At 41.0% G+C, this 25,771-nt stretch overlaps 1 protein-coding gene across 1 annotated transcript; it reads right to left on the bottom strand.

The window, feature by feature from the left end:
• lin7c (lin-7 homolog C (C. elegans)) lies at window positions 1-25,699 on the bottom strand. The gene is made up of 5 exons (XM_063061763.1): window positions 25,630-25,699; window positions 17,365-17,483; window positions 16,648-16,719; window positions 13,786-13,995; window positions 1-3,064 (listed from the first exon to the last, which is right to left on the bottom strand). The coding sequence occupies exons 1-5, from the start codon at window positions 25,664-25,666 to the stop codon at window positions 2,903-2,905; spliced, it is 600 nt and encodes a 199-aa protein (XP_062917833.1). The 5' UTR covers window positions 25,667-25,699; the 3' UTR covers window positions 1-2,902.
• Window positions 25,700-25,771: the final 72 nt, after the last annotated feature.

Genomic DNA, 25,771 nt, shown 5'->3' with positions numbered 1-25,771 from the left:
TCAATGAAGTTTGGAAGAGCATACTGTTGCCTCTCATTTTATTTTGAATACAAATTGCAATATTCACAAGTAAAGGTAGACAAAGATAGGATTAAAAGATAAATCCATACAATAATTTTTAAACTGGTTAGAAATCAAACCCCTCAATACACTATGTCTTTACCTTTGAAAAAATTCTAATATATACATACACACAAACAAAATACGGCATTATTCACACTCGGTTTGGCATAAAAAGTCACTAAAAGCAATACATTTATCCTGCTCAATATAGGGAAATTTAGCATTAATATTAAATGCTGCAGTAAATTTATGCTATTAGTGTTATATATTTCAAGTTGCATTAATTTGGTCAACTTCAAAACATCAAGTACACTATTTAAATTAGAATGAAAGCCCACTTTATCTGCATGATTCACTCTTTACATTTGGTGTCAGAGATTTTGAAAGCATCCTCAAAAAGATCAACAAAATCCAAATAAAAGCATAATATCAAAGCATAACATCAGTGCATGGAGTAAATGAAGTCTTCATACAAAATTGGAACCAAGAAAACTTTAAAGATTGAGATGTAGCGTTCTGTAACCAAGTTAACATTTTATCAATATGACATTATTAGACATTGTTTAATACAAATATTGCACAAGAAATTGATTAAAAACTTTCAAAACCCACTATTTTTGACTTTTAACAAAAGTGTTTCTTTTGAATAAAGACAAGGAAAAAAGATTAGTTTAAAAAGAACTTCAACCACAAGTTTCAAGAGGGTTGATAATGATTATGAAATATATACTTTGTAAATAATTTAATATATAGACTTCTGAATTTAGGAACTGCGCTGTTGGGACACAAGAACAATTTACCAAACAATCCAGAGGTACGTACGAGCAAAAGGTACTGGATACTGATGTTAATATTTAAGCCCATGTATAAAAATGGCACATTAGAGTACAGCATTATATGCCACAGCCACAGACAAGAGAGCATGCATTTCAAACAAGCAGAATTTTAAAAGTTTAAAACACTCTAGCTTTCTAATATACAAAATGAAGTAGTCTAGTTTATACTATTAAATATTTCTGTACTTTCATCTTGTGTGGAAATCACAAGTGTTGGTAATCAGTGTAGTACTAACCAAGACAATAGGAACAGTGCTACCAAAACCTTGTTTTAAAAATGCACTCATTCAAACAATCCACATGGTGTTCCTGGCACCATAGAACATTTATATTAGGCTGAAATTCATTTTAGTCTTTATTGCATAATTAGTTATTGAATTAATTTCTTTTTTGCTTTTAACTGCAGGGCTACTAAATTGTCTGTTTTAGAATAAAGTTCGGTACAAAAATTATGATGCCCAAATACAAAATTTGTTCTGTAAAAACTAGTAGCAGAAGTGGTAGAAAACCTGAAGTAAGAAGTCAACTAACATAAGTTTCTGTGTATTCATTGCTGGTCTAAGAAAATTTAATAATGTCTTTCTATGGAGATAGAAGTAAAATTAGTGGTTTGAGAAATTAAGAAATCCTGTAATTAATTTTATATAAAGGTCAGTTGAGACCGATTTAGATTTTTTTCCATAGGCTCGCTGCACTACTAGGGTCAGGAGTGGTCAAGGTGGCAAGGATAGAAAGACAGTTGCTTTGGGAGTCTGGAATTCTCTGAAAGGCATGCATATCAGATCCAAAGTCAAATTAAGTAGCTCGACTTTCTTTCACTTGATAAATGTAGCCGAAATGCCAAAAATCAGATAATTAGCAATATGAGACACCAATATGTTTAATGTGGACTGTAACTGACTTATTATCATTGTCAACAACTTTATTGGAACTGCATAACAGCAATTCAGTTATTAAAAGAAATGTGATCTCTTCTAAGATCTACAGCAAAGAAGTTTGTTTGGAAAAATTACAAGACTGTAGATTCCAGAAAACAGAAAATGCTAGAAATATTCTAGGCAGATTGTTTCAGGTTGAGACACTTCAGAATTTTTTCCCAAGCATTTTCTGTTCTTACTCATCTGAAGAAATTAAGCTTAAAATGGGCAATTCTTAATTATGAGATTAAACCTAATCATTAGCGATGTCAACATCAAATGATCCTAAATCAAATATAGGCACCCAGTATCCTTTTATATTTTCCTCCCCATTTTGTTGGCAGCATAACTGACCAATGCTGAACTCATTGGGACATCCAAGTAGTACTGGAACAGCTCGAGTAACTTCCCAAATTACCATCTTCTAGCAGCCACATTATGCATTTACCACTTAGATATAGATGAATTTAGCAACTCTCCTGTTTCCACAGATCAAAAAAAATTAGTGACCAGGTTCCAGATAAGGAGAATTTAAGTGGAAAATCGTAGCCTGTGTCCTATCCACTTCCTTTCAACACACGTTGTTCAAAATTTGTTGAAGTACACCACAATGTTTATTCATTTCTAAACTGGCTGAATGCCCAGGTTGGTGCCCTCTTTCATTGATTCCATTATGGTTGTTATTCTATTATGGATTTATTGAGTATTCTCACAAGAAAATGAATCTCAGGATTGAATATGATGACATATATATACTTTGATTATATATTTACTTTGAACTTTAAACCAACAGCATACTGTCAATCTTTGCTTCAAGAAAGTATATGCAAATTGGGAAAAATGCAGGAACTCATTATGTTCATTGTAAAATGAGTATCTTAAATAATTAAAAGTATCTTCATTGAAAAGTTAATACTGGATTTTCACTGAGCAAAAATTTGTAGTGATACACTGTCAATGTGGATATAAGGTTTAAATATGATGTTGCCTGATCATCTCACCTCATCTCACCACATGATGTTGCCTGATCATCTCATCTCACACATTTTGGAATAGTCGCATTAAATCAGTGAAGAATTAGAATAACTAATAGTTGATTTGCTGCCTGCGTTTTGCTGATCTCATTTTTTCAAACCTTGATTCCATTTCTTCCAGGACTTTTGGTGTGTATCTCACAACCAATTTAACAGTTCCATGGGCAGCTTTTAGGAGTTCGACTGCTTTTTCATGGTGTTCCCCTTCAACACTCTAAAAATAAGCATATGAAATTACATTTTAGTATTAAACTGGATACTGTAGGATATCATTTATACCTTTGAAGTACTACTTTGTCCCAGTTGGAAGTATTTGTGCACAAATCCAGAGATAACTGATAGATTCAATTCAGGACTTAGTGATATAATTAAATGACGTTTTGCATATTATTGAAGCAATTCTGATTATTGGAGCAAATTCCACCTGTTCAAGTCAACTCTAAAATCCCAATGTAATATTTGAAGGGAAGCAAAGATTATCAAGTCTACCTCAACAAAAATATGGACAACATATCTCAAAGGAACACAAGACCTTTGCCTATATATTGATAACATTTTAAAAATATTAATTGCAGTGGGACATGCTGGGACATTGTTGGCATGAAAAATAAAACAATAAGTCCACGCTTTTTGAAAAAAAATAAGTCTTGTTCAGGAAGGATCAGTAGAGCATAGCACAGTCCAGGAACAGGCTCTTTGTACCGACCAATTAAATTAGTAATCAAATGGCCAACGAAACTAACCCCTTCTGCCTATATAACGACCATAGCCTTCCATTTTTGCCACATTCATGTGCCTATCTGAATGTCGCCTAAAAGTCCCTAATGTACAACTTCTACCACCACTCCAGGCAGCACAGTCCATGCACCCACAACTCTCTGTGTAAAATACTCACCCCTCACATCTCCTTCGAAATTATCCCCGCTCACCTTAAATGCATACCCTCTGATATTAAACATTTCAACCCTGGGAAAAAGATATCGTCTATACTATCCACGCGTCTCACAATCTTATAGGTCTCTATCAGTTCTCCCCTCAGCCTCGCTACTCCAGAGAAATTAACCCAAATTTGTCCAACCTCTCGTAAACACAAAATAAGTTATTAAGTGTGAGAACCAGTTCAGCCAACCGGAGGAGGGTAGTGGTGGTAGGGAACTGGTGAGGTCTATTATCCAGGAAGTAGCAGAGGGCTTTGAGGCCTTCTTGATGGGGAACGTAAGTGTATAAGGATTGGACATCCACAGTAAAAATGTAGTGGTTGGGACCGGGGAATTGGAAGTTATTGAACAGGTGGAGGATGGAATTCTCCAACTTCTGGTAATTCCCTCCCCCTCCCTTTTTCCATATACCTTCAAAACAAAATAACTTCACCACTCCTTTCTCCTGTTCCAACCTCACTCCCTCTGAACGCACTGCCCTCCACTCTCTCCGCACTAATCTCAACCTCATCATCAAACCTGCCGACAAAGGTGGTGCCGTAGTAGTCTGGTGGACGGACCTCTACCTCACTGAGGCAAAACGGCAGCTCTCTGACACCTCCTCTTACTTACCACTGGAACAGGACCCCACCAAAAAACATCAGACCATTGTCTCCCGCACCATCACCGCCCTTATCAACTCCGGAGACCTTCCATCCTCTGCCTCTAAGCTCATTATTCCCACAGCCCGTACCGCTCGGTTTTACCTCCTCCCAAAGATACACAAGCCTGACTGTCCCAGTAGACCCATAGTTTCTGCCTGCTCCTGTCCCACCGAACTTGTATCTGCCTACCTGGACTCCATTTTGTCACCCATCGTTCAGTCCCTCCCCACCTACATCCGGGATACATCCCATGCCCTCCACCTCTTCAATAACTTCCAATTCCCCGGTCCCAACCGCTACATTTTTACTATGAATGTCCAATCGTTATACACCTCCATTCCCCATCAAGAAGGCCTCAAAGCCCTCCGCTACTTCCTGGATAATAGACCTCACCAGTTCCCCACCACCACTACCTTCCTCCGGTTGGTGGAACTGGTTCTCACACTTAATAACTTCTCTTTTGGCTCTTCCCACTTTCTTCAGACTAAGGGTGTAGCTATGGGAACTCGCATGGGACCCAGCTACGCCTGCCTCTTTGTTGGTTATGAGGACCAGTCTGTGCTCCAAACCTATTCTGGTACTGCTCCCCAACTTTTCCTTCAGTACATTGATGACTACATTGGTGCTGCTTCCTGCACCCATGCTGAGCTCGTCAATTTCATTGACTTTACTTCAAACTTCCACCCAACCCTCAAATTCACTTCCTCTATCTCGGACACTTCTCTCCCCTTTCTCGATGTCTTGGTCTCCACCTCTGGAGACAGACTGTCCACTGACATCTTCTACAAGCCCACTGACTCTCATAACTGCCTCAACTATACCTCTTTCCACCCCGCCACATGCAAAAATGCCATTCCCTATTCCCAGTTCCTCCGTCTCCGCCACATCTGCTCCGAGGATGAGGCTTTCCGTTCCAGGACATCTCAAGTGTCCTCTTTCTTTAAGGATCGTGGTTTCCCTTCTACCATCATCAATGATGCCCTCACCCGCATCTCCTCCATTTCCCACACTTCGGCCCTCACCCCATCCTCCCGCAAACACAACAGGGACAGAGTTCCCCTTGTCCTTACCTACCACCCCACCAGCCTCCGGATCCAGCACATTGTCCTCCGCAACTTCCGCCACCTTCAACAGGACCCCACCACTAAGCACATCTTTCCCTGTCCGCTTTCCGCAGGGATCGGTCCCTCCACAACTCCCTTATCCGCACGTCCATCCCCACTGATCTCCAACCCGGCACTCATCCCTGTAAGTGTAAGTGCTACACCTGTCCCTACACCTCATCTCTTGCAACCATCCAGGGCCCCAAACAGTCCTTCCAGGTGAGACAACACTTCACTTGTGAGTCTGTTGGGGGCATCTATTGCATCCGGTGCTCCCGGTGCGACCTCCTCTACATCGGTGAAACCCGCCGCAGATTGGGGGACCGCTTCATCGAACACCTCCACTCCGTCCGCCACAACAGACAGGATCTCCCGTTAGCCACCCACTTCAACTCTGCTTCCCATTCCCATTCAGATGTGTCCATACATTGCCTCCTCTACTGCCATGATGAGGCTAAACTCAGGTTGGAGGAGCAACACCTCATGTACCGTCTAGGTAGTCTCCAGCCCCTTGGTATGAACGTAGAATTCTTCAACTTCCGGTAATTCCCTCCCCTTCCCTTCCTCTATCCCTATTTCACTCTACCCCCTCCCCAAGCTCCCTCATGGTTCCGCCTCCTTCTTCTACTACCCATTGTTTTCAGGGCTCTGGCGTCAATGTTTCCCCTCCCCCACCCCTTTGTCTTTCAAATTACTGGTTTTTCAACTGAAGCTACAAGCATTCTTCAAATCCTTCCCCATCTTCATTCTTCAGTCCTGACGAAGAGTTCCAGCCCGAAACGTCGACTCATTGTTTCTAACTGATGCTGCCCGACCTACTGAGTTCATCCAGCGTACTGAAAGTGTTGCTTTGTCTAACCTCTCGTTCCTGCTGCTGACTGTAAGGAGTTTGTACGTTCTCCGTGACTGCGTGGGTTTTCTCCAGGTGCTCCAGTTTCCTCCCACAGTCCAAAGACGTACTGGTTGGTAGGAAGGTTGGTCACTGTAAATTGTCCTGTGACTAAGCTAGGGTTAAATCAGGGATTGCTGGGCGGTGTGGCTTGAAGGGCCGGAAAGGCCTATTTTGCGCTGTGTCTCAGCAAATAAAAAAAGTAAAGAGCACATGCACTCTAATCTAAATAGCATCCTGGTAAACCTCTTCTGCTCCTTCTCCAAAGCCTCAAGATCCTTCTTATAATAGGGCAGCCAGATCTGTATGCAATACCTTAGATGCGGCCTAACTAGAGTTTTATAAAGCTGCAACATAATTTTCTGGCTTTTGAACTCAATGCCTTGAATAATAAAGGCAAGCATTCCATATGCCTTCAAAACTACCCTATCAATCTTTCTAGCATATTGCTCCAAATATGCACAACAGTAAAACAAATGCCATTGGGAAGGATTATCCTCTATTTGCCAGCCACTCACACCAACAAAGCCTGAAAAGAGAGGATCAAACTTGCAGGCTCCACGATGCAACCAGGCAACAGAGGCTAGACCCAGGAGACCCAGAAAACTAAGGTGGCCTCTGTCAGCTCACAACTGTCAAAGGCTTTTGGAAATGTCTAATAGAAAGTAAGCGGATAGCATTAACACTTTAAAGTGCTAGCAATCAGCAAACAGCTTTCAATTCTCATTGCTGTCTGTAAGGCATTTGTACTTTCCCCTCCCCCACCCCCCGTGACCGTGTGGGTTTCCTCTGGGTGCTCTGTTTTCCTCCCACATTGCAAAGACATACGGGTTAGGGTTGGTAAAGTTATGGGCATTCTATTTTGGCACTGGAACCACAATGACACTTGTGGGCTTTCTCAAGCACATCCTCCTACTGTGTTGTTTGTTGAACCAAAAAACGCATTATACTGTATGCTTTGATGTACGTGACAAATAAAGGTGATTGTTAAAAAAATCTTTTTACATTTAAAATCATCTTCTAGCAATTAAAAACATTAATATAAATAGGCACTTGCATCCATGGGTTGACACTATTCAATGAATGGGCTGTTGCAATTTCTATGCTGGCTCTTCCTTCTTCCCCACCTTTACAGGCAAGGATATTCTTCTTTTAGCCGGGGCATCTTCCTTGCCACTCTTCAATAAACATCTTTTTTTAGAGATTGTGGAACCATGAACTTCATCTTCAATTGCAGCCTCTGACTTCTGCAGCTCACTGAGAGTGACTATTGGTGTCACAGTAGCCTCTCTTACAAGCACCATTCTTCTCCCGGGACCTAGTTTAAAGGGGCAGCCTGACCTAGGTAGCGCATCTGTGGTTTCATATCTTTTTTCCACTTTTTCCACAATGGACTGCACTGGGCTTTGAGGTATGCTCAGTGCCTTTGAGATGATCTTGTACCCTTGCCCAGATTTGTGCTTCTCCATTATCATTTCCCTGATTGGCCTTCAATGCTTGGTGGGGTTGGTCTGGTCTTCATTTAGATTTGGTCTGTTGAAAATCTACCACACCATTGGACCTTACAGAGAGAGGAGGTATTTATTCCTATGAATTCATTGATAACAGGCGATCCCCCAATTTTCTACATCAACAAATTGAGTGAGTTGGTAAGGTAATATATTGCATCTGAGAAAAGTTAGTGTAGTAATTTCAAAGGGGACAAATACTTCTTCAGCCTCACAATTTTGGTTTTTAATTTTTAGTAAATTGTTGACAGATTTTGGAATTTTTCTTTTGATTTGACACGATTCACAATGTTTTGTAGATGAGCTCAAAAATCCTACTTCAATATATTTTAAATTTAGAAGACGAGACCGTACCGTAAAATGTGAAAAGCAATTGTAGGGCTGAATACCTTTTCAAGGCACTCTATATTAGGTAGCAAAGAAAAATGTTTAACATTTCTAATTGAAGCCTGAGCTAGTCCAGAAAACTCTGGACACTTCCCTCCTTCCAGAATCATGTCTGAATATCCCAACTTGACCTAAGGGAATTTGAATTTCGGGTAAATAAATAAATCTTGTATAGAAGGTTAGTATCAACAGCTAACCATGAAATTACTAGATTGTACAAAAATGCTCTTTTTCTTCAGGTCAAAACAGATGTGTCAACTAGTCTGGTCTATCCTTGGCTCCATACCCACCAATGCAGTTGACTCTCAACCTCTCTGAAATGGCTTAGCAAACCACACGGGGACTAATTAGGGATGGGCAATAAATGCCAGCTTTGTTGGCAATTTGCACATCTCATGAATAAAAAGTGAACAAAAATCCTTGCATCAACACAGTATTCACTCTTTGAAAATTCTAGAAAAAAAATGAGGACAACTAATGTTTTAGGCATTGACTTAAAAATAAAACATACTGCCAAATAATTGTGTAAACTTTAAAGAAACAGAGCATAACATTAATTCTCTCCCTTCCCTCTTACAGTGGTACATATTTTGGAACATTCAAAAGTAGCAGAAAGCAGAATTTTTTATTTCTTAATACAAAACCACTAAAGCTGAATAAGTGGTAGTAATGATATCCATCAGCAACAAAAATAACACACAGCTCTTTCAATCTAAATACATAAACATGAGGATAATCTTTTATATATGTAATTTAGTGCATCAGTTTCTCTAAGATAAGCAAATCCAAGTTAATTTCTCAGGGTCATTAGATTTTGGTGCTGTATTCAAGTGGTTCACAGTATGCTCTCAGAACTTTTCACTCTCAGAATTGGCACTAATTTTACACTAAACTGAATTCACTCAGGGGAACTGTATGCTAAACAGCCTGTCCTACAACAACACAGTATGGAACTGATTGCAAGTGTAACCCTGAGGTTCGGCCAGCAGATGTTTGTCTAAGGGAAGACAGCTTCTGGCCCAGCCAAACAGAAATCTCACTTGTGTGGATGCTGTGTGATGTGTTGCCCCGTTACAAATCTGAACTGCAATATACCTGGATGTAGCTTCATTTCAAGTATAGTTGTAACTATGAACCAGATGTCCAATATGTTGACTCCACCTGCTCTTCTTGCTGATCTCCAGGATCCCGAGCATGTCTACAAAGGTCCAATTAAACCTCTCAGGCTGGGGATCACCCTGCGGATGATAGGGAGTGGTCCTCAACTTCTCGACTCCAAGCATGCCCAGTAACTCATGGATGAGCCTGCTCTCGAAATCCCATCCCTGATCACTATGTATTTGCCTGGGAAGGCCATAATAAATGAAATACTTCTCCCAGAACACTTTGGCCACTGTAGACGCCCTCTGGTCCTTGGTAAGAAAAGCCTGCGCATATCTGGGGTAGTGGTCCATGATGACTAAGACTTTCGCCGTGTTGCTGGCATTGCTGGCACAGGTTGCACTATTCTTCAACCTCCGACTTAATCTGGGGCCAGTAAAACTGGTCTCTGAGCAATCCGTAGGTCTTCTCCACCCTCAAATGCCCAAAATCATCATGAAGTGACTTAAACGCATTCCTCCAATACTTCTTTGGCAGAACTAGCTGGCACCGCTGAGGTCGGTCCAGGGGTGATGTGACCCGGTATAAGATCTGGTTCCGCAACTCCAACCAAGGCCACTCCTTCCCCTCACTCCTCAGAAATGATCGAACCCTGTCTTTGAAGACTCCACCCCAGCCTGCTCTGCTATGTTCTCCTTCTCCCTGACAGTATGCCATAGCCCTGGCTCACCTGGGGCACCGATAGAAGCGGGCAGTTCCACCGCCGTTACACCATCGCTAGCCTGAAGTAAAACAAGGTCTGAGCAAACCTCTGCGCAACAACCTCAACTTTGCCAACAGCTTTAACTGTACTCAAATATCGAATTAACAATTCATCTGGGGTACGAATATCCACCCCACTCAACATGCATTGGTTACCAGTAACCCCACGGAGGCACACCACCGCTCCACCCCAGCAGCATCCATACCAGCAGACTTAAACACACAACCCACTGGTTCAATGCTCAGGGCAATCACACAGCATCCAAGAGAATCAATCCCTGAACGATACCCCAACAATTGTAACCTTGAGGTTCGGCCAGCATGTGTTTGTCTAGCGTAAGACAGCCTCTGGCCCAGCCAAACTATGAAATCTCGTTTGTGTGGATGCTGCATGATGCGTTGCCCGGTTACAAATCCGAACCGCAAAATATCAGACAGTACACCATATGCAATTAAACGACTGAACTTTATAAATCTTAATCCGACTATTGGGTTTGTAAAGAAAATAAAAAGAAAAAGGGCTCATTTTAATGAAACAGTCTAATGTGCACGATGGAGTTCATGGATTCATCCATCTGCCCCCCATCAACATTCTCCAAGCGTCAGTGACCTTCGGACCCTCGCTCCTACTCCACGCCGTCCGGCATTCTACCAACTCTCTCCACTCGCGTCTTTCCTGTCCATCTCTCGCCAACAAAAGACCGCGAAATCCCTGCTCCCACACACACAAGCAAGAACAACATGCTTCTCATTGGCTAACATACATTCCAAAGCTCCCATGATCTCTAGTCATAACCCAAACATTGCTGCTACAGAGAAACCATTACCTTAGCAGTGAAACAGTACAGGGAGGCCATTACATTAGCAGTAAAACCTTACAGTGTGTTACACAAGAAAAAAACTTCACTCCTAAATGGTCACTCAAATGATTAAACATAATAGCAGCTGCACTGTGCCTTGAATCAGTACCAAAGTCATAACTTGTATTTCTTCCCAATCCACCATAGCAGTGCCATGAGATGGTAAATTATCCTAAATTTTAAGTGTTGGCATTTTTTTAAAAATCGACCATGGAGCAACAATGCATGGACCCATTGTGCACATAAATGGATTTTCCAATTTTGGTTCAAAGAATCACTTAGGTACAGAACCTCATTGGGAAGGCTTTTTGTGTCTTGAAGTGAACCAACACAAAGAAATGGTTACAATCCATTCAAGAAAATTGTAATTTTTTGAAGAAATAAATGCCTATACAGAATGTTCACATCAGTGCATGTTTTAAAACAAGTTCAACAAGTTCAAGCATTCAAGAACACAATTGCATAATAATAGCTAACTATTCAAAAATCAAATACTGTAGATGTTGGAAGTCTGATTTTTATCCCCCAGCATTAATTTATTATTCAGCATTTGTCTAATACTGTACTCGTGTAGAAATATCAAATTGACAACCATTCTTGTCCAATGATGTTATTTTAAATTTCCTTCTTAAAATGTTCAAAGATTGGGCAAATGTGAAAGCATTTTTGTATGAACTAAAATTTAACTGAATGACAAGAAATAGAAAAAGTGTTTACGTCCACTCTTTCCAATTATCACCTGTTACTGCCCCATTTTCTAAAACGGTTTTAACACATCAATACCTCACCACAGTTCCTCTCATTACTTTGCACTTAAATTGCAATTATAGCTTTCCAATAGCTAATAAACATAATTATCTGTTTCTCTATTTAATTTCCCCTCCAGGAACCTGGTTCCTTTGCTTTAGGGGCAGAGTCACTGTCTTTATGAGTGAGAGCAGTATTATAATTAGTCCATACCATGTCCACATGATATCAATCTGGTTTTCTATTTTACAAAATTAGGCAAATATGTTAAAGCAACATACATCAAAGTTGCTGGTGAACGCAGCAGACCAAGCAGCATCTATAGGAAGAGGCCTCTTCCTATAGATGCTGCTTGGCCTGCTGCGTTCACCAGCAACTTTGATGTATGTTGCTTGAATTTCCAGCATCTGCAGAATTCCTGTTGTTTGCAAATATGTTAAATGTTAAATGTTGGTTTGAAGCTTCTGCCTATGATTTAACACTTAAGTATCTTAAAATGGATCTGTGAATAAAAAATACGTGAAAAACCCAAATAAAAATAAATATCAGCCAAAAAACATATAGTTTGCAACCACGGTGCCATATCTGCACCCAATACATTTTCTTATGCGATAAAGTGCGTCATCATTAATTTGAAGAGCAGTTGTTGGATTACTTGGACAGCTCAAAATATTGAAATGCAAGAATCAATAATGCAAAATTCCCCCTTGCTATTTTGAAAGAACACTTCTGAACAGACTCTTATGGTTTTCCATGCTGAATTTCAGAAATCCAAAAAATTTTGTTCTTTCGGATACAAATATTTCCTTACACAGGAACACTATGCCAGGGGGCGGGGGCCGGGTCAGCATAGCTAAACGAGTTACTGCCCCAAAGCATCAAAGGCTTGTGTTCAATTCTGACCTCGGATGTTGTCTGAGTGAAGTTTGCACATTCTCCCTGTGACTGCAAGGGATTCCTCCAGTATCCTAAAAGTGTGCAGTTCAGTGGGCAAACTGGCCATGGTGTGTAAGAGAAGTACAGAATCTAGAGGGTGAATGATAGAAATGACGCGAGAGTAATGTGGGATAGGTAGGATTAGTGTAAAAATAAGTCGTGGATGGTTACCACACACTTGCTGGACTGAAGGGCACATTTCTATGCTATATATGTTATATAACTAATAAAAACGAAGTCAGTAACAAATTTAGATTCCCTATAAGGTTTAAAAACATTTTAATTTAGCAATCATTGATGGTTCAATGTTGTTGAAATAAATTACAGTATCTTAACTCTGCTTTTGTTTCCAAATCGCTAAGCACAGAAAGCATTTGGCACTGTACTGTAGATATTAGTAAAACAGATATTAATTATCTCTATTTCAATAGACATTATCCACTCATGCATGCCTTCAGAATGGTGCAAAAGATAAATATTAACACAGGTGATTAGGGATTCAGGAAGAAATGGAAAAGGAGAAACATCTAAATATGACATTGATGAAATAAAAAAGGAACTTGCTTATGGTCAGAAGTATGTCAATATACATGCACTTCTCTGTCAATTTTTTAATCTCCTGATTTTGAAGAAGCTGGTTCTTAGAAAAGCTTAACACTCTTTAATCCAGAACGTCTACAAAGAGTCAAACTTATGACAATAGTTTCTGATTATTCTGTTTCAACCCTTTAAGATAAATGCTTTCGAGAAGGATATACGGGTATTGATTACCAAGAACTCTTCTTTTTTCTCTCTCAAAGATGCATAGGTCAACTGTAACTGCTAAATTGGTTGTTCAGTTTAATTAGCCATTGTTTTACCGAGGAAATGAACAAAAACATTTGCTGATCATATACCCAGTGCTCCCTCTGCACACAACTTTTCAGCAGATTTCTTTAAAGTGCAGATTTAAACATGTTTCTAGCTGCAATTCAAGTAAAAAAAACACTTGGGATGCATAGAGAATGTGAAAAGATATGATACAAACTCAAGTTCTTTCAAGTATGCACTATATACCTACCACACCATTTACTGATAAGAGTTGATCTCCACGTTTCAGCCCTCCATGTCGATCAGCAATGCCAGCAGGAATTATGCGTGAGATGTAAATGGGAGAGTTTTGCTCTTTTCCTCCCATTATATTGAATCCTAGACCTTCATCTGTTTTGGGCAATTCCACAACTCTTGGATGTGAATGACCTTCACTGGCAGCAAATGCTGCCACTGTTGCCTGATGAAAGAATTTACTTATTTATAATCACATTAAATACTACAAAACTCAGACCTCTACACTATAAGCATCACGCACTTTCTCATTACATACAATATACACAAGGTTAAAAAAGTAAAGAGTTCTTTTTCAGTCACACTCTACACACCCTGTTCCCCCAACAACAACACTTTAACTCTTTGCAGTCACTTTCCATGTTTGCCCTCCCCCTTTGCCCCTACTTAGCTTATTTCAATAATCCACAGCCTTTCAAGATATATATTCAAAGATTGGATTTAGTCTCTCAAAGAATAGTGCTATAGCACTTCTGTGTTTTTATTTTATAATAAACACATTGATGAATTTAATTTTAAATGTTAAGTTTCATATTCAGCCTCTTCTTTTGTATTTCAAAAAGTACCCAAAATGAATCATTATTTGTGTGTGGTTTTCTTTTAAAGGGCTTCAGTTAGCTGTCAGAACCAATTTTCAAAATAGATTTCAGAGCAATTTCAATTAATTCGTTGCTTTCAGCAAAATATTACGGAATCTAGATTCTCAGGCGGCTGTCTGAAGTAGTTTTCCTGAGGAAATAACAAATAGATTCATCATTAGATGTGCACCATATGCCAGTGGCTTCATAATTACAGATGCACATCTCCCATTCAATTATGTACAGGAGTTACAAGCTACCCATTTCTAAATATTCAGTGTCACATTTAATAGAGCTGCTGCCTCACATCTCCAGTGGTCCAACTTCAATCCTGATTTCTGGACCTACCTGTGTGAACTGTGTACATTCCCCTTGTGTCCACACAGGTTTACCCCCAGTGCATGCTTTTTCTCTCACATCCCAAATATGTGCTGGTTCGCCGGGTAATCGTCTACCTGCTGAACGGTGTCTACGCCCACCTGGGCAAGCCAGCGAGCACTGTGAGGGTCATGTCTTTTGACTTCTCTGGTGCATTCAACACCATCCGCCCTGCTCTGCTGGGGGAGAAGCTGACAGCGATGCAGGTGGATGCTTCCCTGGTATCATGGATTCTTGATTACCTGACTGGCAGACCACAGTACGTGTGCTTGCAACACTGTGTGTCTGACAGAGTGATCAGCAGCACTGGGGCTCCACAGGGGACTGTCTTGTCTCCCTTTCTCTTCACCATTTACACCTCGGACTTCAACTACTGCACAGAGTCTTGTCATCTTCAGAAGTTTTCAGATGACTCTGCCATAGTTGGATGCATCAGGAAGGGAGGTGAGGCTGAGTACAGGGCTACGATAGGAAACTTTGTCACACGGTGTGAGCAGAATTATCTGCAGCTTAATGTGAAAAAGACTAAGGAGATGGTGGTGGACCTGAGGAGGGCTAAGGCACCGGTGACCCCTATTTCCATCAAGGGGGTCAGTGTGGACATGGTGGAGGATTACAAATACCTGGGGATACGGATTGACAATAAACTGGACTGGTCAAAGAACACTGAGGCTGTCTACAAGAAGGGTCAGAGCCCTCTCTATTTCTTGAGGAGACTGAGGTCCTTTAACATCTGCCAGACGATGCTGAGGATATTCTACGAGTCTGTGGTGGCCAGTGCTATCATGTTTGCTGTTGTGTGCTGGGGTAGCAGGCTGAGGGTAGCAGACACCAACAGAATCAATAAACTCATTGGTAAGGCCAGTGATGTTGTGGGGATGGAACTGGACTCTCTGACCATGGTGTCTGAAAAGAGGATGCTGTCCAAGTTGCACGCCATCTTGGACAATGTCTCCCATCCACTACATAATGTGGGCACAGGAGTACATTCAGCCAGAGACTCATTCCACCGAGATGCAACACAGAGCGTCATAGGAAGTCTTTCCTGCCTGTGGCCATCAAACTTTACAACTCCTCCCTTGGAGGGTCAGACACCCTGAGCCAATAGGCTGGTCCTGGACTTATTTCCATCTGGCATACTTTACCTATTATTATTTAATTATTTATGGTTTTATACTGCTATATTTATACTCTATTCTTGGTTGGTGCAACTGTAACGAAACCCAATTTCCCTCGGGATCAATAAAGTATGACTATGACTAATTGTTACAGTAAAATGTTTCTAGGATAGGTAGGTGGTAGAAAGTAGGAGACATTGACGGAAGTGTGAAGAAAATGAAGAAAACATGAAATATTAAGCTCTTTCTGGGAAATGCATCCTGTAACTGAACTCAAAGGCCTTTTACTCCAGACCACATTTAACAGCCTTGTTTCCAGCAACAATTAGTTAACTTTCCTCCACTAAAAGTGAATAATGACCAAAAACTTATGCTTTAATCCTAATGTAGCAAACCAAATTTGCAAAGGAAGAAAACTACTATGAAAGCCACCCATCTGTTGTTAAAAAGGGTTTTAGTACTGCCTGGGAAACAGAACCTGACACATATTTTTGGCTTGGAATTGGCAACTCCAGTTCACATGTGCTCATTTACAAATGACATAAAGGCATCTAACGACTGGCAGTACATATGACTGTGGTAATGCTCACATCCTTAGATTAAATGTGGTGTTTTTGCAGCACAAACTTAGAGATACTGGTTCTCCATGATTAATTATGTAAATATTGTCAAATACTATATAAAATTCTAATTGCTTTCAATAAAATAAAATTCCAATAATTGAATCAAAAGACGCTTTCTTACCTTTGCAGTGGCATTGGCTCTCACCTCTGGACTACTGTTAATATCCACAGTCTCATAAACATGCTCATAAACCTGCAAGCAAAATATTGGATATTACTGCCAAGACTATGACTACAGACAAGTGAAGGGCTTTTGGCAAGTGGAGAAGGTGAAATTGAAATCAAGATCAGATCAGTTGACCAGTCTGAAGAATTGTACAGCGTGCTCCTTTTCCTTCTTATTAATATAATCTTGTTTTTCTAAAAAGTAAAAATTGGACAAGATAGGCTGCCAACAAATTATAAAGCAGAACATTTGCAATTTAATCTATAGCTTCCACTGGGAAATAATAAATTGTCTGATTCTTATGAGCCAGATCTTACACACCCATGTACTGTTATCAACTTAGAATCTGGTTTAATATTACTGAGAAATGTTGTGAAATTTATGGACAAAGGATGGAATTATTAATTGTGTATGAAAATATTTGCATTTAGGGCACTTTAAAAATTATTTTATGTATATAATTGAGGTTAAAATAAGAAAGTTAGTTTATTTAATCATGTACCAAGCCCTTAAAATTAAGCAACAGTACAATATGCTATACTGCTTTTGCATTGCCAATATGATTTTGTAAAATATTGGTCTGTAAAAATACATGGGCCTAATTAACTTCAGTAACTTTCAAAGAAATGGATTATATATGATACAACAGGGAGAAAATGTTCAAATACATACTTCCCGCACAGCAATGCAGAATTCACTCTGAAGCACTCTCTGCAAAGCTTGTAGTTTCTGGGGTGGTACCTCTCCACTCCTTTGCAACTTCTCCAGTAACTCAATAGCTCGAGTCACATCTGGAAAGCAGACAGATTTAGGTACAGTCAAGCTGAATCAAAAAAAATTATTTTGCTAATTATTACAATAACATTACACCACCAAAACCATTCTAAACTCCTGATTACTGGTGTTTACTGTAGTTTTATGACACAATGTTCCAAATAATTAGAAATTTCTGAGTATTGTTGCAATCGTACTTTCGAAACATATCCCCACACAGGAAAATAAGGCTATAACCTGTTTGATAATTACTTCTTAAAGATTAAACTTCTTAAAAATCCAGCAGATTTCACAGTGCTAACATAAAGACTTCTATAGTGTCTTTATTACTTCATATCTGTCATCAATTTATGCATTTAAACACATCTTCAACTTGCAAATAGTCGTGCAATTTAAAGTTGCATAATGCAACATAAATGAATTATACAAAATCAACTAATTATTTCAAAGTGAGAACAATTCTCCTTGAAACATGAAAATGGTTATAGTACTTCACAGGACAGATATTTACAGGCATCACTTATTCTCTTTGTTTTTGCAGTTATAGGGATGTTCATTCATAACACAGTATAAACTGGGAACACCATTTGATCTTATTTTTAAATTATTTTATAATCTTAATTCAGTAAGTCTCCTCAGAATTAGAAACTTCACAGTTAATTTAACATAGTGTATCTTCAATAGTTAGAAATAACAGACCAGTTAACATATATTCACTCACCTACAGCCCTTAATGTGTTCCTACAAGTACCTGGGGGTGCACCTGGATGACAGACTTGAGTGGAGCACCAATTTAGAGGCTGTATACAAGAAGGGCCAGAGTCACCTCTACTTCCTGAGCAGACTGAGATCCTTTGGAGGATACAGGCCTCTCCTTCACATGTTCTACCAGTCTGTTGTCACCAGCACAGCCTTCAATGTGGTGGCGTGCTGAAGCAACAGCATCAACACATGTGATGTCAACAGGCTCAATAAACTGAGGCTGGCTCTGTTATAGGCGTCAAACTGGACACACTGGAGGCTGTGGTAGAACAAAGGACCCTATGGAAAATCCTGGCTATTCTGGACAATGTTTCTCACCCTCTGCATGCTACCTTGGCTGAACAGAGGAGTACTTTTAGCAATAGACTAAGACAACTGTGCTGCTCCAGAGAGCGCAGTATGAGGTCATTCTTACCCTTGACCATTAGGCTCTATAATGAGTCAACCTATAGCCAGGGAAGTGATGACCCCCTCCTGTTAAGACTGTTTGAGGTAACTTACTTTTTTATTCTTTCTTACTTCTCTTCAGATACAGGTGTCCCCCGCTTTTCGAATGTTCGCTTTACGAAACCTCACTGTTACGAAAGACCTATATTAGTACCGCTTTCACTAACAGAAGGTGTTTTCACTGTTACGAGAAAAGCAGCGCGCGCCCCGAGCCATTCGGAATGGCATTCTCACCGGCATTGCTTAAACACATGCCTGTGAGCAGCCGTCTGTAAGATGAGTTCTAAGGTATCAGAAAAGCCTGAAAGAGCTCGTAAGGGTTTTACACTTAGCGTAAAACTAGACATAATTAAGTGTTTTGATCGTGGTGAACGAAGTAAGGACAAAGTGAGTTTGGCTTGTGGAAGTTGACGAAGATTATGTTGGAGAGGTTTTGGCATCCCATGACCAAGAACTGATAGATGAAGAGCTGATGCAATTGGAAGAGGAAAGGATAACAATTGAAACCGAATGAGTAATGATAAAGTTTGACTTTAATTTTGAAAGGGTACGTCCCTTTAGGGGATATTTGCAGGATGGTCTGAGTGCTTACAAAGAACTGTATGATAGAAAAATGCGCGAGGCTCAGCAGTCAAGCAAGCTGTCCACATCAACCAACGAACCTCGACCTTCGACATTGAGGCAGGCAGTCATAGAAGATGAGCTGCCTGCTCTAATGGAAACAGACGACGAGATGACACCCCAGTGTCCCACCACCCCAACACCCAGGCCGCGGACAGATACCGATTCGCAGAGAATGCAGCGGTAGCTGGGAGACACACAGAACATCTTTAAGAAAAAAGCCGAAATAAACATGCTAATTAATTAAGTGTCGCCCGGCACGTAATTGTCGGCCCAGATCAGAGGCGATGCAATCGGCAATCGTCTCTGATCTGGGCCGACATTTACGTGCTGGGTGGCACCTAATTAATTAGCATGTTTGTTTCGGCTTTTTTCTTAAAGATGTGCTGGATGCGCCCTGGCCACCGCTGGACCCCTGCATGCTTCGCGGATCGGTATCAGTTCACTGCCCGGAGGGTGGGGGCCACTGCACCACCCCAACCTCCGATGACTCAGTCTAACACACCACCATCAGTGTGCTCCGCGCTTTCCCAATTCCGGTAAGTGATACTACACTGTACATACATTATTTCTACTTTATATCGGCTGTGTATTTTTACGTGTTATTTGGTATGATTTGGCAGCTTCATAGCCTAAAGGTTACTGGAGAGCGCTTGCGCCGTGTTTTTGCCAACGGCGCTTGTGTAAGATTTTAACTACGGAGATCTGTGCAGGCAATCGTTGTAGAGAAGTATTTCTACTTTATATAGGCTGTGTACTTATCATATCATTCCTGCTTTTACTATATGTTACTGTTATTTTAGGTTTTATGGGTTATTTGGCATGATTTGGTAGGTTATTTTTGGGTCTCCGAACGCTCACAAAATTTTCCCATATAAATAAATGGTAATTGCTTCTTCGCTTTACGACATTCTGGTGTACGAACCGTTTCATAGGAACGCTCTACCTTCGGATGGCGGGGGAAACCTGTATTTGTATATTTGCATATCTGTCCACTTGTAATGCTACTGTTGCACTGTAATTTCCCTTGGGTTCAATAAGGTATTCATCTATCTATAAGAATTCTTTGATATATACATTCAGTGGCACTTTATTATGAACTTCCTGGACTAATAAAGTGGCCACTGAATACATTTGTGGTGTTCTGCTGCTGTAGCCATTCCACTTCAAGGCTTGCCATGTTGTGCATTCAGAGATGCTCTTCTGCATACCGCTGTTGTAACACATGGTTATTTGAGTACTGTCGTCTTCCTGCCATTTTGAACCAGTCTGGCTATTCTCCTCTGACCTCTCTCATTGACGTGGTGTTTTCACACATAGAACCGCCATACACTAGATCTTTTTCACACCATTCACTGTAAACACTAGAGACTGTTGTGCATGAAAATTCCAGGAGACCAGTAGTTTCTGAGATACTCAAACCACTCTGTCATGTACCAACATCCAATGCATGGTCAGAGTCATTTAGATCACATTTCTTCCTCATTGTGATGTTTGGTCTGAACAACTGAACCACTTGACCATCTCTGCATGTTTTTATCTATTGAGTTGCTGCCACGTGATAGACTTAGATATCTGCATTAACGAGCGTACCTAAAAAGTAGCCAGGGATGTATACAAAAAAGGAATAGTTATTGTAACTTTTGTTATCTATACCTACAGCAAAGTTCCACACTGAGCAAAACAAAAATCAAATAATTTTGTTAAATAAGGCTGCTGAAATAAAAGATTAACTACTATACAAGATGAGTTCCCTGTTCATTTGGGAAAAATATCTTGAATACAAGAAACTAGACAAAATCAGTTTAAAGATAAATGGCACTTCTGACAGACTCTATGCTGATATATGCAGTTTATTTTTGAAATTTTGATACAAGCTTGCATGCAAACGTTTTCCTTTCTCAAGGCATACATAAAATGCAGTTGTCTTCCTCCTTGGTCACAACGTCTTTTGTCCGTCCTTCAAAACCTCCATTTCATTTCGTTCTTCTCTGATGCTTCAAATCCAACAATTTCACCAAAAGAACTTGTTTCCTTAGACCCATTCCAAAAATCACCAGGTCATAAAACTACTTCCTTCTTGAAAAGGAGACTGCATCATCAGTTCTCATCACCACTTCCAACACTCCTGGTCAGGTTTCTTCACTTCACTTCACCGAAGATTCCTTCCACAATCGCTCTTCCAAAATGTAATGGTTAACATCATGTTAAACTTCAATGACATAACCATCCTTCTCAGCAACTTTCGACGTCAACTACTGCAACTGCAAATATCTGATTCTCTTTGCTCCAAGAGACCTTCTGACAGCCTACCCTTCAGAGTCTTCACCTGTACTCCTAAAACTGTAAGCTAATTCCAAAAAGGAACATTAAAGAAGTCATGCTTTACTATCTGGGCCGAAGGGCCTGTACTGTGCTGTACTATGATGGCTAACAGCCTGCCCAATCTATTTTGTAAGGTTAAGCATTCATTATGCCACGGTCTGTAAGCAACATTCACAACCGAGGAGACTGCGGACACAGCTCAGCACATCATGAAATCCAGTCACTTCCCCATGGACTCTTATTTCTCTTCTCGCTGCCTCAGCAAAGCAGCAAGCATTATCAAAGTTGCTGCCTGATCTGCTGCGTTCCTCCAGTGTTTAGCATGCGGCTGAACATACTCAAAGACCCCGCCCACCTGACATTCCCACTTCTGTTGGGTACAAGATATACAAGATGGATCTGTTGTTTGTTATCTATATTAACAACCTGGATCAGCAAATCTAACGATGACGCCAAGATTTGGGGTGTAGTGGACAGCTAGGAAGGCTATCAAAGCTTGCAGTGGGATCTGAACCAGCTGGAAAAATGGCAGATGGAATTTAATGTGGTCAGGTGTGAGAAGTTGCACTTTGGGAGGATCATCTGGGTTAGGTCTTACAAGATGAGCGGTAGGGCACTGAGGAGTGCGGTAGAACAGAGGAGTCTGGGAATACAGATCTATAATTCCTTGAAATTGGAAGTGGAGTCAGAGGTAGACAGGGTCCTAAAGAAAGCTTTTAGCACACTGGCCTTCATAAATCAATGTATTGAGTACACCAGTTGGGCTGTTACGATGAAATTGTGTAAGACATTGGTGAGGCTTAATTTGGAGTATTGTTAGCAGCTTTGGTCACCTACCTACAGGAAGGATGTGGATAAAATTGAAAGAGTGCAGAGAAAATTGACAATGATACTGCTGGGACTTAAGGACCTGAAGTTTGAAAAGGTTAGAGCTTTATTCCCCAGGACATAGAAGACTGAGGGGAGATTTGACAGAGGTATACAAATGTATGAGGGGTATAGATGGAGCAAGTGCACGCAGGCTTTTTGCACTGATGTTGGGAGAGACTATAACTAGAGGTCACGGGTTAAGGGTGAAAGGTGAAAAGATTAAGGGAAAACTCCTTCGCTCAGAAGGTGCTAAAAGTGTGGAATGAGCTGCCAGCGCTAGTGATGGATGCGGGGTCGATTTCAACATGGATGGGGAGTGTATGGAGGGCTTTGGTCCAGGAACAGGTTGATGGGACTAGGCAGACTAATGGTTTGGCACAGATCAGATGGGCTGAAGGGCACATTTCTGTGCTGTAGTGTTCCGTCTCTAAAGCATCATGCTCAAGAATAAGCTTCTACCCCACTATTAAGATAATACAAGTGTCCCCCACTTTTTGAACGTTCGCTTTACGAAACCTTGCTGTTACGAAAGACCTACATTAGTTCCCTGTTTTCGCTAACAGAAGCTGTTTTCACTGTTATGAAAAAAGGTAGCGCGCACCCCGAGCAGCCAAGCTCCCTCCCCGGAACTGCATTCTAACCTGCATTGCTTAAGCACATGCCTGTGAGCAGCCGTTAGCAAGATGAGTTCTAAGGTATCGGAAAAGCCTAAAAGAGCTCGTAAGGGTGTTACACAGCGTAAAACTAGACATAATTAAGCATTTCGATCGTGGTGAACGAAGTAAGGACAAAGTGAGTTTGGCTTGTGGAAGTTGATGAAGATGATGCTGAAGAGGTTTTGGCATCCCAAGACCAAGAAATGGTAGATGAAGAGCTGATGCAATTGGAAGAGGAAAGGATAACAATCGAAACTGAATGCAGTAGCGAACGGATCGTAAGTGAAGTCGTCCAGGAACTGAACGTGAAGCAACTGCGTGAGATTTTCGTTGCAATTGACAACAATGATTGCAGAAAAGTATGACTTTAATTTTGAAAGGGTACGTAGGTTTAGGGCAAATTTGCAGGATGGGTTGAGTGCTTACAAAGAACTGTATGATAGAAAAATGCGCGAAGCTAAGCAGTCAAGCATACTGTCATTTTTCACGCCTTCCACATCAGATGACGAACCTTGACCTTCGACATCGAGGCAGGCAGACATCGAAGATGACCTGCCTACCCTGATGGAAACAGACGACGATGAGATGACACCCCAATGTCCTACCACCCCAATCCCTGGGCCGCGGACCGATACATTGCCGCGGAGAATGTAGCGGTAGCCGGGACGCACTCAGCACACCTTTAAGAAAAAAGCCAAAATAAACAAGCTAATTAATTAGGTGCCGCCTGGCACGTAAATGTCGGCCCAGATCAGAGGCGACGCACAATCGCCTCTGTACACTGTACGTACATTATTTCTACATTATATCGGCTGTCTATTTTTATGTGTTATTTGGTATGATTTGGCAGCTTCATAGCTTAAAGGTTACCGGAGAGAGTGTTTCTGCCGAGAGTGCTTGCGTGAGATATTTGCTACAAAGAACAGTGTGGCAATGATTGTAGAGAAGTCTTTCTACTTTATATAGGCTGTGTATTTATCATATCATTCCTGCTTTTACTGTATGTTACTGTTATTTTAGGTTTTATGTGTTATTTTGCATGATTTGGTAGGTTATTTTTTGGGTCTCGAATGCTCACAGATTTTTCCCATATAAATAAATGGTAATTGCTTCTTCACTTTACGACATTCCATTTCATAGGAACGCTCTACCTTCAGATGGCAGGGGAAACCTGTAGTTCCTTAGCCAGGTAAGATGGACAATCTACTTTGTTGTGACCTTGGACATTATTGTTAACATGCACTTCATTTTCTCTGAAGCTGTTACACTTCATTCCGCAATGTAAATGTTTTATTTCAATGCACTATGTAATGATTTGATCTGTATGAAACAGTACGCAAGAGAAGATTTTTCACTGCACCTCAGTGCATGAGACAATAGTACACTAATTCCAATAGCTAAGTAAAAGAAACCAAGGTGAATAGGTAAAATCAAAGCTCTCCCCACACTAAATTATAATGTGCATATACATAAGACCATAAGATATAGGAGCAGAAGGCCATTCGGCCCTTCGAGTCTCCTCCGCCATTCAATCATGGCTGATCCAATTCTTCCAGTCATCCCCACTCCCCTGCTTTCTCCTCTTACCCTTTCATGCCATTGCTGATCAATAACCTATCTATCTCTGCCTTAAATGCACCCAAAGTCTTGGCCCGCACAGCCGCTCATGGCAATAAATTCCACAGATGTACACTGGGCAGCTTTCTCTAGTATTGCAAACAACAGGAATTCTGCAGATGCTGGAAATTCAAGCAACATACATCAAAGTTGCTGGTGAACGCAGCAGGCCAAGCAGCATCTATAGGAAGAGGCGCAGTCGACGTTTCAGGCCGAGACCCTTCGTCCTGACCCTGCGCCTCTTCCTATAGATGCTGCTTGGCCTACTGCGTTCACCAGCAACTTTGATGTATGTTTCTCTAGTATTGACTGCATTTGACCAGCAGGTTTTTTAATCATCTCACATTTTTTCCCAAGAAAGCTCACTGTATTCAGGGGATACTGTACTGCGTTCACCAGCAACTTTGATGTGTGTTGCTGCATTACCAATGATGGCATTCCTTTCAGCGACTCATTCACATGTTTGCCTTGCAATATATAATACCCTAGTAAGATCGGAGAGCTCTCGGAGTTTTGGCCAAGATACCTTGCTCAGGGCTCGCTGGTTCGTGGAACGATGCCGAGTCAGAACAGACACACTAATCCTATATGAAACACATCTACACCTTAACGGCTACTAGATGCGCGGAGCTAACTAAATTACGCGACTTTTGTTTATCTGGTTGTTCGTAGTCGATCCCCAACGAGATAAAATAAACAACTAACAGGTCAGACTTCCGGGTGGCCGTCAACCGCCTCCCACCACTCGGTGCAAAGCTGCCACCATTAGACCGGCGTGCGGCCGATGGCTCCCAGTTATACATTACTGGGGAGCCAGTAACACATTAGGGGGTGCATTCCATTCTCGGTCACCGCTCTGACCCACCTCTGTCCAGCCGGATCGGTTCCATCACCAGCGCCATTGCAAACACTTCGAGTCGGACGGCAACACCGGAAATGACGCAACTCGCCCCGCCCCTCATGGTTACAAGACACTCTAGTCTTCTACGACAGCGCCACCTGTACCG

The sequence above is a fragment of the Mobula hypostoma genome, chromosome 11, assembly GCF_963921235.1.
Source record: "Mobula hypostoma chromosome 11, sMobHyp1.1, whole genome shotgun sequence".
In the NCBI taxonomy this organism is placed as follows: domain Eukaryota; kingdom Metazoa; phylum Chordata; class Chondrichthyes; order Myliobatiformes; family Myliobatidae; genus Mobula; species Mobula hypostoma.
This window is presented reverse-complemented; position numbering and strand designations above follow the sequence as displayed.

What these genes read in the sequence shown, in the direction of transcription:
- lin7c (XM_063061763.1), bottom strand. Translation starts at nt 25,666, where the DNA reads ATGGCGCTGGTGATGGAACCGATCCGGCTGGACAGAG. An exon ending in ACCGATCCGGCTGGACAGAG is followed by an intron (nt 17,484 to 25,629) that starts GTGGGTCAGAGC and finishes TCTGCTTTCCAG; the next exon opens with ATGTGACTCGAGCTATTGAG. An exon ending in GAGCCAATGCCACTGCAAAG is followed by an intron (nt 13,996 to 16,647) that starts GTAAGAAAGCGT and finishes TTCTTTCATCAG; the next exon opens with GCAACAGTGGCAGCATTTGC.